We start from the raw sequence: 11,668 nt of genomic DNA, 5'->3' as shown, positions 1-11,668 counted from the left end.
CGATTTTAATGCTAGAACAATGATCCGCTTTTGTCTTCAAATACAACCATTTTCATATTTAAACCTAACACTACTAGAAAATTGAGCAATTGCTACCAAAATTTGCTACCGAAAAAAATTGGTAGCAAATTTATCAACCGATTTAGCAAATTTGCTACCGAAAATGCCAATTGCTTGAAATGGTGGCTAAGCGGTCGAAGTTTTTGCAACTGGTGGCTAAGCGATCGGAGTTTTTTGCAACCGGTGGCTAAGCGGTCGGAGTTTTTGCAACTAATGGCTAGGCGGTCAGAGTTTTATTCTTTTGTTATAAAAAAATTATTTGTGACCATCTTAACAGTAGCAATAAGAAGTTTGAGTTGAAACCATTCTAGCAGTGGCAAAATAGTGTCTCTAAACTGCTAAAAATAGTGGGCCAGAAGAAGCTTAAGTGATTAGACTTAAGTCATTACGTGACGGTTTGCTCCACACATCGCTCCGATTCCCGATTAGATTAGGGTTCGCTCCACATATCTCTCCGTTTTCTGATTAGACTATCACTAGGGTTCACTCCGATCCAAGTTCTCCGCGTGTGCTATAAGACTACCCAACAGCTCCGATTCGCATGAATTTCATTCCGCAGCTCCAATTTCTCTCCACCAACTGAAAGGTTTGTCTATTCGTTCCACAAATTTGTGCTTTATGTTAGTTCATCTTTTTAGTTTGTGTACGATTTAGGTTTATATATACGTATGAGAAGCTAATTGCATCGTTAGTTCATTGAGGTTAGAGCTTAAAGTCGATTGAATCTGTTAGTTCATCAATTTGTGCCTCAGTTAAGTTAAAGTTAATGTGTGCCTCAGTTAATTAAAGCATATGGAAGAGGATATTATTGCCTCAGTTTATCTTTTTGACCTAACTGATTTTAGCAATGGTTTATCTATATTTTTCCATGTTGATTATAATTAACAATCTAACCTAATTTTTTTCATGAATTGAAACCGACGCGAATTGAAACCGACGAACTTGTCTTTATCTAGCGTCATTATGAGTTTAATTTCATCATTCAGTTTATTTTAGTGCTCGTTCTTTGATTTTGTGTGTGAGTTGGCTTTTAACGGTGGATGATTTTAAAATTGCAGTGGCCGAAGCAGTTGAATGCTTCACTTGAGGTCCTGATCCTGAAGTTGCAGATGTTATTGTACATAAATTAGAATTAAATCAAAGTGATTATTCACTGATTTGGTTTCGATTGGATATGCACACCAAATTCTCGATGAAATGTTCAACCAAGTTTTCGAGATGTAGATTATTGGCCTCGTCCAAAAGATGCAGATAATGTTTCAACCAAGTTTTCGAGATGTAGTTTCAACCAAGCTACATTAAAACTCAAGTCCCTATTGATAATAAAACATGAACTAAACGACTATCTCTCGTTTATATTAATCATTATATATAACTCAAAAAACTGATTACAATCTCTCAAACCCTAACTTGGTTTGACTTTTGATGAATCATAACTTTGTTGCATCTAGATGAATCATAACTCGGTTAGACTCATGTGTGTCTCTAGACGAACTCTAACTCGGTTGCATCTCACACGTGTATCTAGATGAATCCTAACTCGGTTGCATCTCATATATCCTATAATTTCTAACCATAACTTGGTTTATATAGACTAACCTAACTTGCTAGCCAAGATATTACCAATTATAATTATAATTACAATACAATTAGAAAACATATTGTAATTAAGAAATATAACATACTATGACCGATTTGTCATTATTGATCCCTCAAGTTCACCGACTTGTGACTTGGAGTCCGAAATTACATCTAACAAAAACTTTAAAATGGGTGAAGTTATTAACATAGGGAGTAATGCTTGCTTATAACTTATATGCCCCTTTTCATTGGGCTATTGATTGTAGTCATATTGAAACTGCATTATTGCCTTCAATCCGGAACACTAATGTGAACTTACATGTAATCTTGATGTTATACATTTACTAATTGGCGATAGAGTTAAAACTATGACAGTTATATAACGTTCTAATACTTGTTACTTTACACTAACTTATAATGTGTATTACTAAGAATATGTATGTGTACTACATATTTAAGATTCTAACTCAACATGCTGAATAACACTTGATACCGTTCACCGTGAAAATATTGAATACATGGATCAGACTATCGTGCAACAATATCAGATATTGAAGCATCTTTTCCTGAAGAGTGATAAGATCTTTGATTATGGCTTTCTGAGCCACTTGTTGTTGCAGAAGAACTGTGCATGAAAAAGGCTGGCTCTGATGGTAATTGGAGTGTAAGAGATGCACTATTAAGCATAAGAACAACGGAAGCCATGGTTGGCCTCTCAGCCGCATCATTTTGAACACAAAGTAAACCAATGTGGATGGTTCTCATGATTTCTTGTAATGAACTAGATTCCACCATTAAAGTCGTATCTATCATGTCTGACAAATTTTCATGTCTCCAACTTTTCCATGCCTATAGAATATCGAGTTTTCATATAATTAGCATTAGGATGAAACTTTCATGTATATTGTTATTCACTAAGTGCTTACGTAGCTAAGAAGGAATTCGGTTCTCTCCTCGATCTTAAAGTATTGGTTCCTTTAACCTGTTATGATTTCTAGTACTAATACTCTGAAGCTAAAACCATCAGATTTTACTGAAAATTTGCCATGCATAATATATTCTGGAGGCATATAACCACTATAGAGTGGTATTAAGAAAGAGTTAGAAAATAAAGAAGGTTTGAAAAGCTTTGTTCAAGATACAAAGCGTATTACACAAAGGCAATGAACTTACTAAGTTCCAACAATCCGGTTTGTGCAACCATGAGTTTCTTGGAGGTTGAATAACCTTGCCATTCCAAAATCTGCAATTTTTGGGTTCATTTCTTCATCTAGTAAAACATTACTAGCTTTCAAATCACGGTGGATTATCCTCAAACGTGAGTCTTCATGAAGGTATAAAAGGCCACGAGCAATCCCTCTTATAATATTGCTACGTCTATCCCAACTGAGCGATTCACCCTTAGTCGAGTCTACGATAAACATGACAAAATGTTTATAATCCCTTTTTTTCTATAAGTAGTAAATACAAAGTGATAGTAAACATGTGTGACAGTGTTACATATGGATTTTATGAAAAGACTTTACCAAATACAAAATGATCAAGGCTTGCATTCGGCATGAACTCGTATATGAGAAGTCTTTCAATTCCTTCTAGGCTAAAACCAAGGAACCTAACCAAATTACGATGTTGTAGCTTTGCTACAAGCATGACCTCATTTTTGAATTCGATTTCACCTTGTCCAGAATCCTTTGAAAGCCTCTTCACTGCTACTTGTTGTCCATTTTGAAGATTACCCTAGTGTTCCAAGTTTCAAGTATATTTAAGGTCTTTAATGCGCATGTAAAATTGGTCTAAAAACACAAATTTATTTTCTTTACTACCTTGTACACCGGCCCAAATCCACCTTCTCCAAGCTTATTGCTCTCCGAAAAGTCATCAGTAGCTGCTTTTACGAATTCAAAGTCGTATTGCAATGATTCAATGGTGTTTATGCCCATAGAATTGTCATCTGAAAGAAATAAATGAACATTAGAAGGTGGATATATGCAAAACATGGAAATATTCCTTTGCAATATAAGATGCATTGATTGAAAAATACAAAATTTGAAGAGGCTTTGATCAACATCTAGAGTAGGTAGGCTTGATTTTAACCAACTTGCTATTTTGTTACAGAAGAAAATACGAGGAAAAAAAACTCACACACAAAACAAAACTTATTAATGTACTCGATAATTCGATAAAAACATAGTCTCACCTTTTTTGGCAAGTTTTTTCCTCCTCCTGAGTACCAAGAAAATGCAGATGGAAAAAATGACTATGGCACTAACAATTGGGATAATGACATAGATTACGATCCGACTTGAGCTATTTTTTTTGCCTGTGAAAATAGCAATGAAAGTACATAAAGAATTTTGTTTGGAAAAACAAAATGAACTAAAAGACTAAGGAACTCAAATAAGATTACATGTGAGAAAAATAAAATAAAATCATATTTAGGATATTGTTCCTAGTCCAAACCACTCAAACGTTGTTGGCTTTAAGTGGGTTGCCGCACCAAACACCACTCGGATGGTACCACTGATCACTACAAAGCTCATTCGTAGCACACGACTTCACTCATATTCTCCAGTTGGACTATTTTTCATTTAGTTAGGTTGTTATATATATATATATATATATATAGCTTCAACAATTGGAGTTTTTCTTGCTCTTGTAACAATTCACGATTGAAATTTACATGAAACAACCATTGGGTTTCGTTGACAGTTGACACGAATGCCCGCGAATCACATTTATTTTGTAATCAAACAGTCGACTTAAAAAGGCGTTATATGGCCGTAAACAAGCCCTTGGAGCTTGGTTTCAAGGTCTAAGTAACTCCCTTACTCACCTTGGTTTTCAATGTAGCCGGGCCGACACCCCAATCTGGACCTTCATGCATGTAGATAATGTGGTTCTCAGCGGTAACGAGTCTTCGCTTCAACACTTTATGTCTCATCTACAAAAGGAATTTTCTATTAAAGAATTGGTACGTCTAACTTATATTGGTCTCTTTCGTGATCTTTTGGCTATGCCGATCCTTTTGATGCAAAATCGTTGCCACACCTCTCGTTACTAATGAGGGTTTCATCTCACAAGGTACTACGTACTTTTCCTGATCCTACTTTATATAGTTCGTTGGTATGTGAACTTAGCATCTTACAATCACTCGACCGGACATCTCATATGCTATCAACAAAGCTATCCAGTTTCTTCAGGCTCCTCCGACTACTTTCTTTCTATTTTTCAAACAAATCCTTTGTTATGTCAAAGGTACCATTTTATGGTCTTAAAATTAACAAACCTTTGAAATCTAGATCAGTGGGATATTCAGATGCAAATTGGGCTAGATGCATTGAGATGAGACGTTCCACCTATGGCTACTCTATTTATTGGGAGGAAATATAGTCTCGTGGAGTGCGAAAAAGTAACCAACTATCTCACGCCAAGTTGTGAATCTGAATATTGGGCTATGGCCAACACCATTGTTGAGATCATTTGGCTAACACATCTTTTCCGTGAATTACATGTACTCCCTCTAGACTAACCTACGTTACTTTGTGATAATTGAAACGTCTTAATTCTTAGCATGAATCCTATTGCACATAAATGGACGTAGCATATTGACTTCGGTTATCATTTTGTTCATGAGTTGGTATCTTGTGGTCGTCTACGCCACCCAATTTGTTCCAACCAAGCTCCAACTGGCTAACATATTCAGCAAGAGTGTTATTGAGCGCTTCTGCACGTTACTTCGCGTTGTACCGCCACCCATTCCTTTGAAAGGGGGTAATAGATAAACTTGTAAATATATGTTTGCATTGTATATCTAGAATAGATTATATCTCCTTAATTATTGGAGATATCTCTTTGTATTTAAGCATATTGTATTCTCAATATACGTAATATAGAATTGAATACCATTATGGAATGCTCAAAAGGAGGGATGCTTGTCGAGTATGTTTTCGGGTTAGTCCATCTGATCATAAATTTTGAAACTTAATTCTAATTTTGGTTGATTCAAATAACCCTAATTATAAGGAAAATAAACAATCAAATAAATGAGTTTGATTTAAAGAAACGTGCAGGCTGAAACATACGTACCTGCTGGTGAAGATGATGGTGGAGATGGTGGCGATTGGAGAGTTGCTGGATTTATGTAATATTCATAAATCTCATACCTAATATTACAACGTGCCATAAGAATTATTGCACCAGCTCTACCGTCACAACACGATGATAATTGATTCATTGCGTATTCCAAAAAATCGTTGCACTGCGCCTCTGTTAAGATCGGAATACCCTGCATAAGCCCGTAAAGTGTATAAGGATCAGGCCCACTTGCGTTTTCCATAGCAAACTTCAGAAATTAACTCCCAGCAGCCGCTTCGCCTCTCAACTTGTTCATAAACGGTTGGAGAAAGCCGTTAAACTGCTTTGTATCATCGAAGATATTATCGTTCATCAATACGTGAAGATCTCTTTTCATATCGGTGTTTCCTAGTATAGTAGCATTAGAGTATTTCAATAAACAAAATTCGTAATATATTACAGCTTCTGTTTGGTTAGGACAAGTCTGTCTTAACCGATAAATAGAGTCTCTTAAACAACTAAGACACATGTTATCCTCCACGTCGCCACGGCAAAGGCAGATCGCGTTGGCTGTTTCAGGGCCTTGACCCACGGACGAGTTAAAATAACCGGAGCCTGAGTTGGTGTCTGGGAGTGAAGACAAAGCCGCATCAAGATTTATACTGTAGTTGCTATGGGGTGTATAAGTACTACCGTTTTGACATAAATGAAAAGGGTATGCTGGTTGGGCTTTGATAAGGAAATTATTGAGGGATATGCAAATAAGGAAAAATAATAGAAGCATTTTTCCTACGAGCTAGTATTAATTCCCATGTTGTTCTAACTATATATATCTATATGACTATATCTTGTGTGGGAAAAGATCTTTACTGGGGAAGAGAAGAAAACAAAGACTTAAGATGTTGGCAGTCTACTTATGAAAAAAAAAAAAGTTAATGATTTTTGTATGATGATAATATTAGCGAATATTCTAGTAATTGACCTTAAATGGCCTTTTCATGTACTAATGATTTATTTTAGACTATAATCACATTAATTAACTATGTCATAACTGATGAAAATGATCCAAACTCTCCCATGCAAGTTAAGTTGGTCACGTGAGAAGCATGCTGGGTTGGTCAAGTGCGCGTGAAGTCTGGATAAAGTAGTTTAAATGTTTCCAGTATTTGAATTTATTATTTGAATAAGTAGTCCTTATCTTTTGGATGAATAAGTCTAGATGTCAGTTGGTAGGTCCTATTTGTTAGCTTGTTTACGTTAGTACTTTTCCCTATTTAAGGTGGTTGTGAGTCTTTGTTTAATGTATGCAATTCACCACTATCAATAAAACAAAAGGTGTTCTTGGCCTCATCTGTTCTTTATTATCCAAGTCTTATACCATAAGTGGTATCAGAGCCTTGTGCTCAATCACTCTCTATTTTATAACTCTTATTTCCTTGTCCTTTCTAATGGCCGATCAAACCAGTAATTTGCCCACTGCCCCTACTCCGATCCCGGTGTTCAAGGGGGGAGGCTATGACCACTGGAGTATTCGTTTGAAAACTATATTAAGGTCTAGAGACTTGTGGGAGTTTGTGGAGAATGGAGTCGATGAAAGTGAGAAAGATGCAGGAAAGCTAAGAAATCTCAAGAAAAAAGATGCTCATGATATGGCCTTGATTCAACAGGCTGTACATGATCAACTATTTTCAAGGATTGCATCAGCGAATTCAGCAAAGGAGAGTTGGGAAATTCTAAAAATGGAATTCCAAGGTGATAACCAAGTGAAGGCTGTCAAGTTGCAGGGGTTGAGACGTGAGTTTGAAAACTTAACCATGCGAGAAGGTGAACTGGTAGGTGATTACTTTTCTCGTGTGATGGCTATTGTGAGACAAAAGAGATCTTATGGTGAAGAAGTGGCAGATCAAGTAATTTTTGAAAAGATCCTTCAAAGTTTGACACCCAGATTTGACTTCATTGTTCCATCTATTGAAGTCTCTTTTGATCTGTCTTGTCTCTCACCAGTAAAGCTAATGGGCTCCCTTCAATCCCAAGAAGAAAGACTAAACAGTAGACTCAATGAAAAGGTGGAAAAGAATGAAGAACACGCTCTACAGGTGATTCAAGAAAGCAATCGGCCAACATTTTCAAGTAGTCCAAGAGGAAGAGGACGTGGCATGTATAGGGGCCGTGGTTGTGGACGAGGACTTGACAGAAGTAAGGTTCCTCAATGTTATGTCTGCAAGAAGTATTGGCATGTAGCAAAAGAATGCTGGTACAATGAAGATGTGCATGTAAATGTAGCTATAAAAGTGGCAGATAAAGAAGGAGGAAGTGGAGAGCAACACTTGTTTATGGCATTCACACATGAAGTAAAACAAACAATTTATGGTTTATAGATTCGGGATGTTCCAATCACATGACCGGTTCTAAAGAAAGTTTTACTGGCCTCAATGAAAAGTTCAAGTTGGAAGTCCAGTTGGGAAATAAAAAGAAATTGAATGTTGAAGGAATGGGGACGGTTCGAATCAACACTGGTTCTAGCACGCATAAGCTGCTCAGTGATGTTTATTATGTTCCTTCTTTGGAGTATAACCTTTTTAGTGTTGGTCAACTCATGAAAAAAAGGTTATTCTCTTCTATTTGAAGATGGAAAATGTATCATCAGGAACAACGGAGTAGATCTCATGAAGATTATAGTGTCAGCCAATAACATGTTTCTCCTTGATGCTACAAAGGCAGAGGCTTGCTCCTCTACCGCCACTACAAGCTCACACTTGTGGCATCTAAGATATGCTCACCTGAACGTTACTAGTCTTCAATCTCTCTATGTGCATCGCATGGTGAGGGGCTTACCCTCAATAAAAGGCTCGGGAACATGTGAAGGCTGCATACTTGGCAAACAAACAAGGCAGTCCTTCTCTTCACATTCATGGAAAGCTACAAAGAAGCTTGAACTCGTCCATGCAGATCTTTGTGGCCCAATGCAGGTACCAAGTCTTGGTCACAGCCTTTACTATCTTCTTTTTATTGATGATCTATCACGCATGTGTTGGGTATATTTTCTTGCAAACAAGTCTGATGCATTTGCAAGATTTAAAGTGTTTAAAGCATTAGTTGGAAAACAAAGTGAACATGTGATTAAGGTCCTCCGTACGGACAGAGGAGGGGAATTCTGTTCAAACGAATTCAACAGTTTTTGTGAAGAATCCGGGATTAGAAGAGAGTTGACCACTCCTCATACACCCCAACTCAATGGTGTTGTGGAGCGGAAAAACAGAACAGTTATGGGGATGACGAGGAGTATGTTAAAACAGAAACATTTGCCAAACTACCTATGGGCTGAGGCGGTGGCTACCTCAGTCTATATTTTGAACAGGTCCCCTACAACTGCAGTTGAAGACAAAACTCCAATTCATGTGTGGACCGGTGTAAAACCAGATGTCTCTCATTTGAAAGTATTTGGTTGCATTGGGTATAGGCATGTATATGCTCAAGGAAGAAGAAAACTTGACAACAGATCCCAAAAGATGGTTTTCAATGGCTATTCGGCTCAAGGCAGTGACTATAGGCTGTTTAATCCGGATACAAGAAAGTTTGAAACAAGATCCCGAAGAGATGTAACTATTATTGAAGATGCCACATGGGACTGGCATGGAAGTTACAAGAATGATCAAGAAGCCTATGATAGGCTTTATGTGGACCCATTTCCAGTTAGTCAAAGTGAGGTACCCTTAACATCATCTTCTGATGTCTCTTACCCTATTCTTGATGCATCACCAAGTCTTAATGATGAACCAAAATCACCTATTCCTAATATGTCATCTGGTTCGGTAAGTGTCTCAGATCAAGCATCAAGCTCGAGCTCTTCCTCCATGCCTTTGAAAGACCGAAGTATTAATGATCTGTATGCTAATACTCAAGAAATGAAGAGTTGGACTTATGATTATCATAATCTTCACTTTGCTTTAAGTATTGCAGATCCTACTCACTTTGGTGAAGCTGCTCAAAAGAGGGAATGGAAAGAGGCTATGGCATGTTAACTAGCAGCTATAGAAAGAAACAAAACATGGGAGTTGGTGACACTTCCACATGGTAAAAATGTTGTTGGTCTTAAATGGCTTTTTAAGACTAAACTGGGTCTAGATGGGAAGGTGCTCAAACACAAAGCCAGATTAGTGGCCAAAGGGTATTCTCAGCAAAAGGGGATAGACTTTGAAGAGACATTTGCACCAGTGGCCAGGTTTGAAACAATTAGAGCGGTTCTTGCAGTTGCAACACAAAGAGGGTGGCCTATACACCAACTTGATGTTAAGTCTGCCTTCCTAAATGGAGACTTAACTGAGGATATCTATGTAGAGCAGCCAGAAGGGTGTGAGATTAAAGGGTCAGAAGATAAAGTTTACAAGCTAAAGAAGGCCCTCTATGGTCTAAAACAGGCCCCTCGTGCCTGGTATGGTAAAATTGATGGTTATTTTACAGAATATGGGTTTGAAAGAAGTCCTAATGAGCCTACTTTGTATGTTAAAACTGTCACTAATAATGTAATCTATGTTTGTTTATACATAGATGACATTATCTGTGTAAGCTCTTGTGATCATATGATTACAGATTTTAAGCATGGGATGAAAGAAGTATTTGAGATGACGGATTTGGGCCTTCTGCAGTATTTCTTAGGCCTTCAAATCAAGCAAACCACTCAAGGTGTATTCATTAATCAAGAAAAGTATGCCCTCAATTTGCTGAACAAATTTGGCATGAAAGGGTGTAACACTGAAGTTGTTCCCATGAGCCCGTATGAAAAGTTTATAATGGATGATGGTGAGCTAAAGGTGAATGAAACTGATTAACGTAGTCTTGTTGGTGGGTTGATTTATCTCACTCACACCAGGCCAGATTTGGCCTATTCAGTTGGGGTCCTATCTCGTTTTATGCAGGCTCCATCAAAAAACCATCTTGGTGCAGCAAGAAAAGTATCAAGATACTTAGCTGGGTATATGGTATAAAAGAGATGTTGAAAGTAAGCTAGTCGGGTACTCGGATAGCGATTGGGCAGGGTATAGATGACCGGAAGAGTGTTTCTGCAAACCTGTTCACTCTGGATAATGGTGCTATAACCTGGAGTTCTAAAAAACAAAGTACCGTGGCATTGTCTAGTACCGAGGCAGAGTACATATTTGCAACAGGAGCAACCTGCCAAGCCATTTGGTTAAGAAGACTTTTATAAGATCTGAACTTGAAACAACATCATGCTACAACAATCTTCTGTGATAGTAAGTCAGCTATTAATCTTTCAAAAAACCCTATCATGCACAGCAGGACTAAACATATTGAGTTGAAGCATCATTTCATAAGGGAGATGGTTGTTCAGGAGCAAGTGAACCTTGAGTATTATCATACTCATGAGCAGTTGGCTGATCTCTTAACAAAGGCTTTACCTAAAGAAAAGTTTGTGAGTTTGAGACATCTAATAGGGGTCCAGGAGTTTGAATCAAGGGCAGGTGATGAAAGTGATCCAAACTCTCCCATGCAAGTTAAGTTGGTCACGTGAGAAGCATGCTGGGTTGGTCAAGTGCACGTGAAGTCTGGATAAAGTAGTTTGAATGTTTCCAGTATTTGAATTTATTATTTGAATAAGTAGTCCTTATCTTTTGGATGAATAAGTCTAGATGTCAGTTGGCAGGTCCTATTTGTTAGCTTATTTACGTTAGTAATTTTTCCTATTTAAGATAGTTGTGAGTCTTTGTTTAATGTATGCAATTCACCACTATCAATAAAACAAAAAGTGTTTTTGGCCTCATTTGTTCTTTATTATCCGAGTCTTATACCATCAATAACAAGTCAATTAGTTTTTTAGTAATATCTGTATGGTGGACCTTAATATCCTAGTGAGTTGTTTTAGGTAGTAACCTTGCTAGAGGTGATATAATAAAATTCAAATATTATTATATTCCATACATTTTCATATCATATG

General features: G+C 37.2%; 1 protein-coding gene and 1 pseudogene across 2 annotated transcripts; one reads left to right on the top strand and one right to left on the bottom strand.

The window, feature by feature from the left end:
• Positions 1-2,144: 2,144 nt before the first annotated feature.
• Positions 2,145-6,412, bottom strand: LOC143529056 (cysteine-rich receptor-like protein kinase 44; annotated as a pseudogene). The gene is made up of 7 exons (XR_013134587.1): positions 5,728-6,412; positions 3,839-3,961; positions 3,465-3,592; positions 3,168-3,378; positions 2,815-3,052; positions 2,568-2,718; positions 2,145-2,490 (listed from the first exon to the last, which is right to left on the bottom strand). The product of XR_013134587.1 is annotated as a cysteine-rich receptor-like protein kinase 44 (transcript).
• A 751-nt stretch (positions 6,413-7,163) lies between these two features.
• Positions 7,164-8,093, top strand: LOC143529047 (uncharacterized). The gene has a single exon (XM_077024931.1). The coding sequence runs from the start codon at positions 7,164-7,166 to the stop codon at positions 8,091-8,093; it is 930 nt and encodes a 309-aa protein (XP_076881046.1).
• Positions 8,094-11,668: the final 3,575 nt, after the last annotated feature.

This window comes from Bidens hawaiensis, unplaced genomic scaffold (genome assembly GCF_021521415.1).
Source record: "Bidens hawaiensis isolate Kalapana, Puna unplaced genomic scaffold, B.hawaiensis_p1.1 tig00008459_1, whole genome shotgun sequence".
Classification (NCBI taxonomy): Eukaryota; Viridiplantae; Streptophyta; class Magnoliopsida; order Asterales; family Asteraceae; genus Bidens; species Bidens hawaiensis.
The sequence above is the reverse complement of the archived record's forward strand: the minus strand, read 5'-3'. Positions and strand labels throughout refer to the sequence as shown.

What these genes read in the sequence shown, in the direction of transcription:
- LOC143529047 (XM_077024931.1), top strand. Translation starts at nt 7,164, where the DNA reads ATGGCCGATCAAACCAGTAATTTGCCCACTGCCCCTACTCCGATCCCG.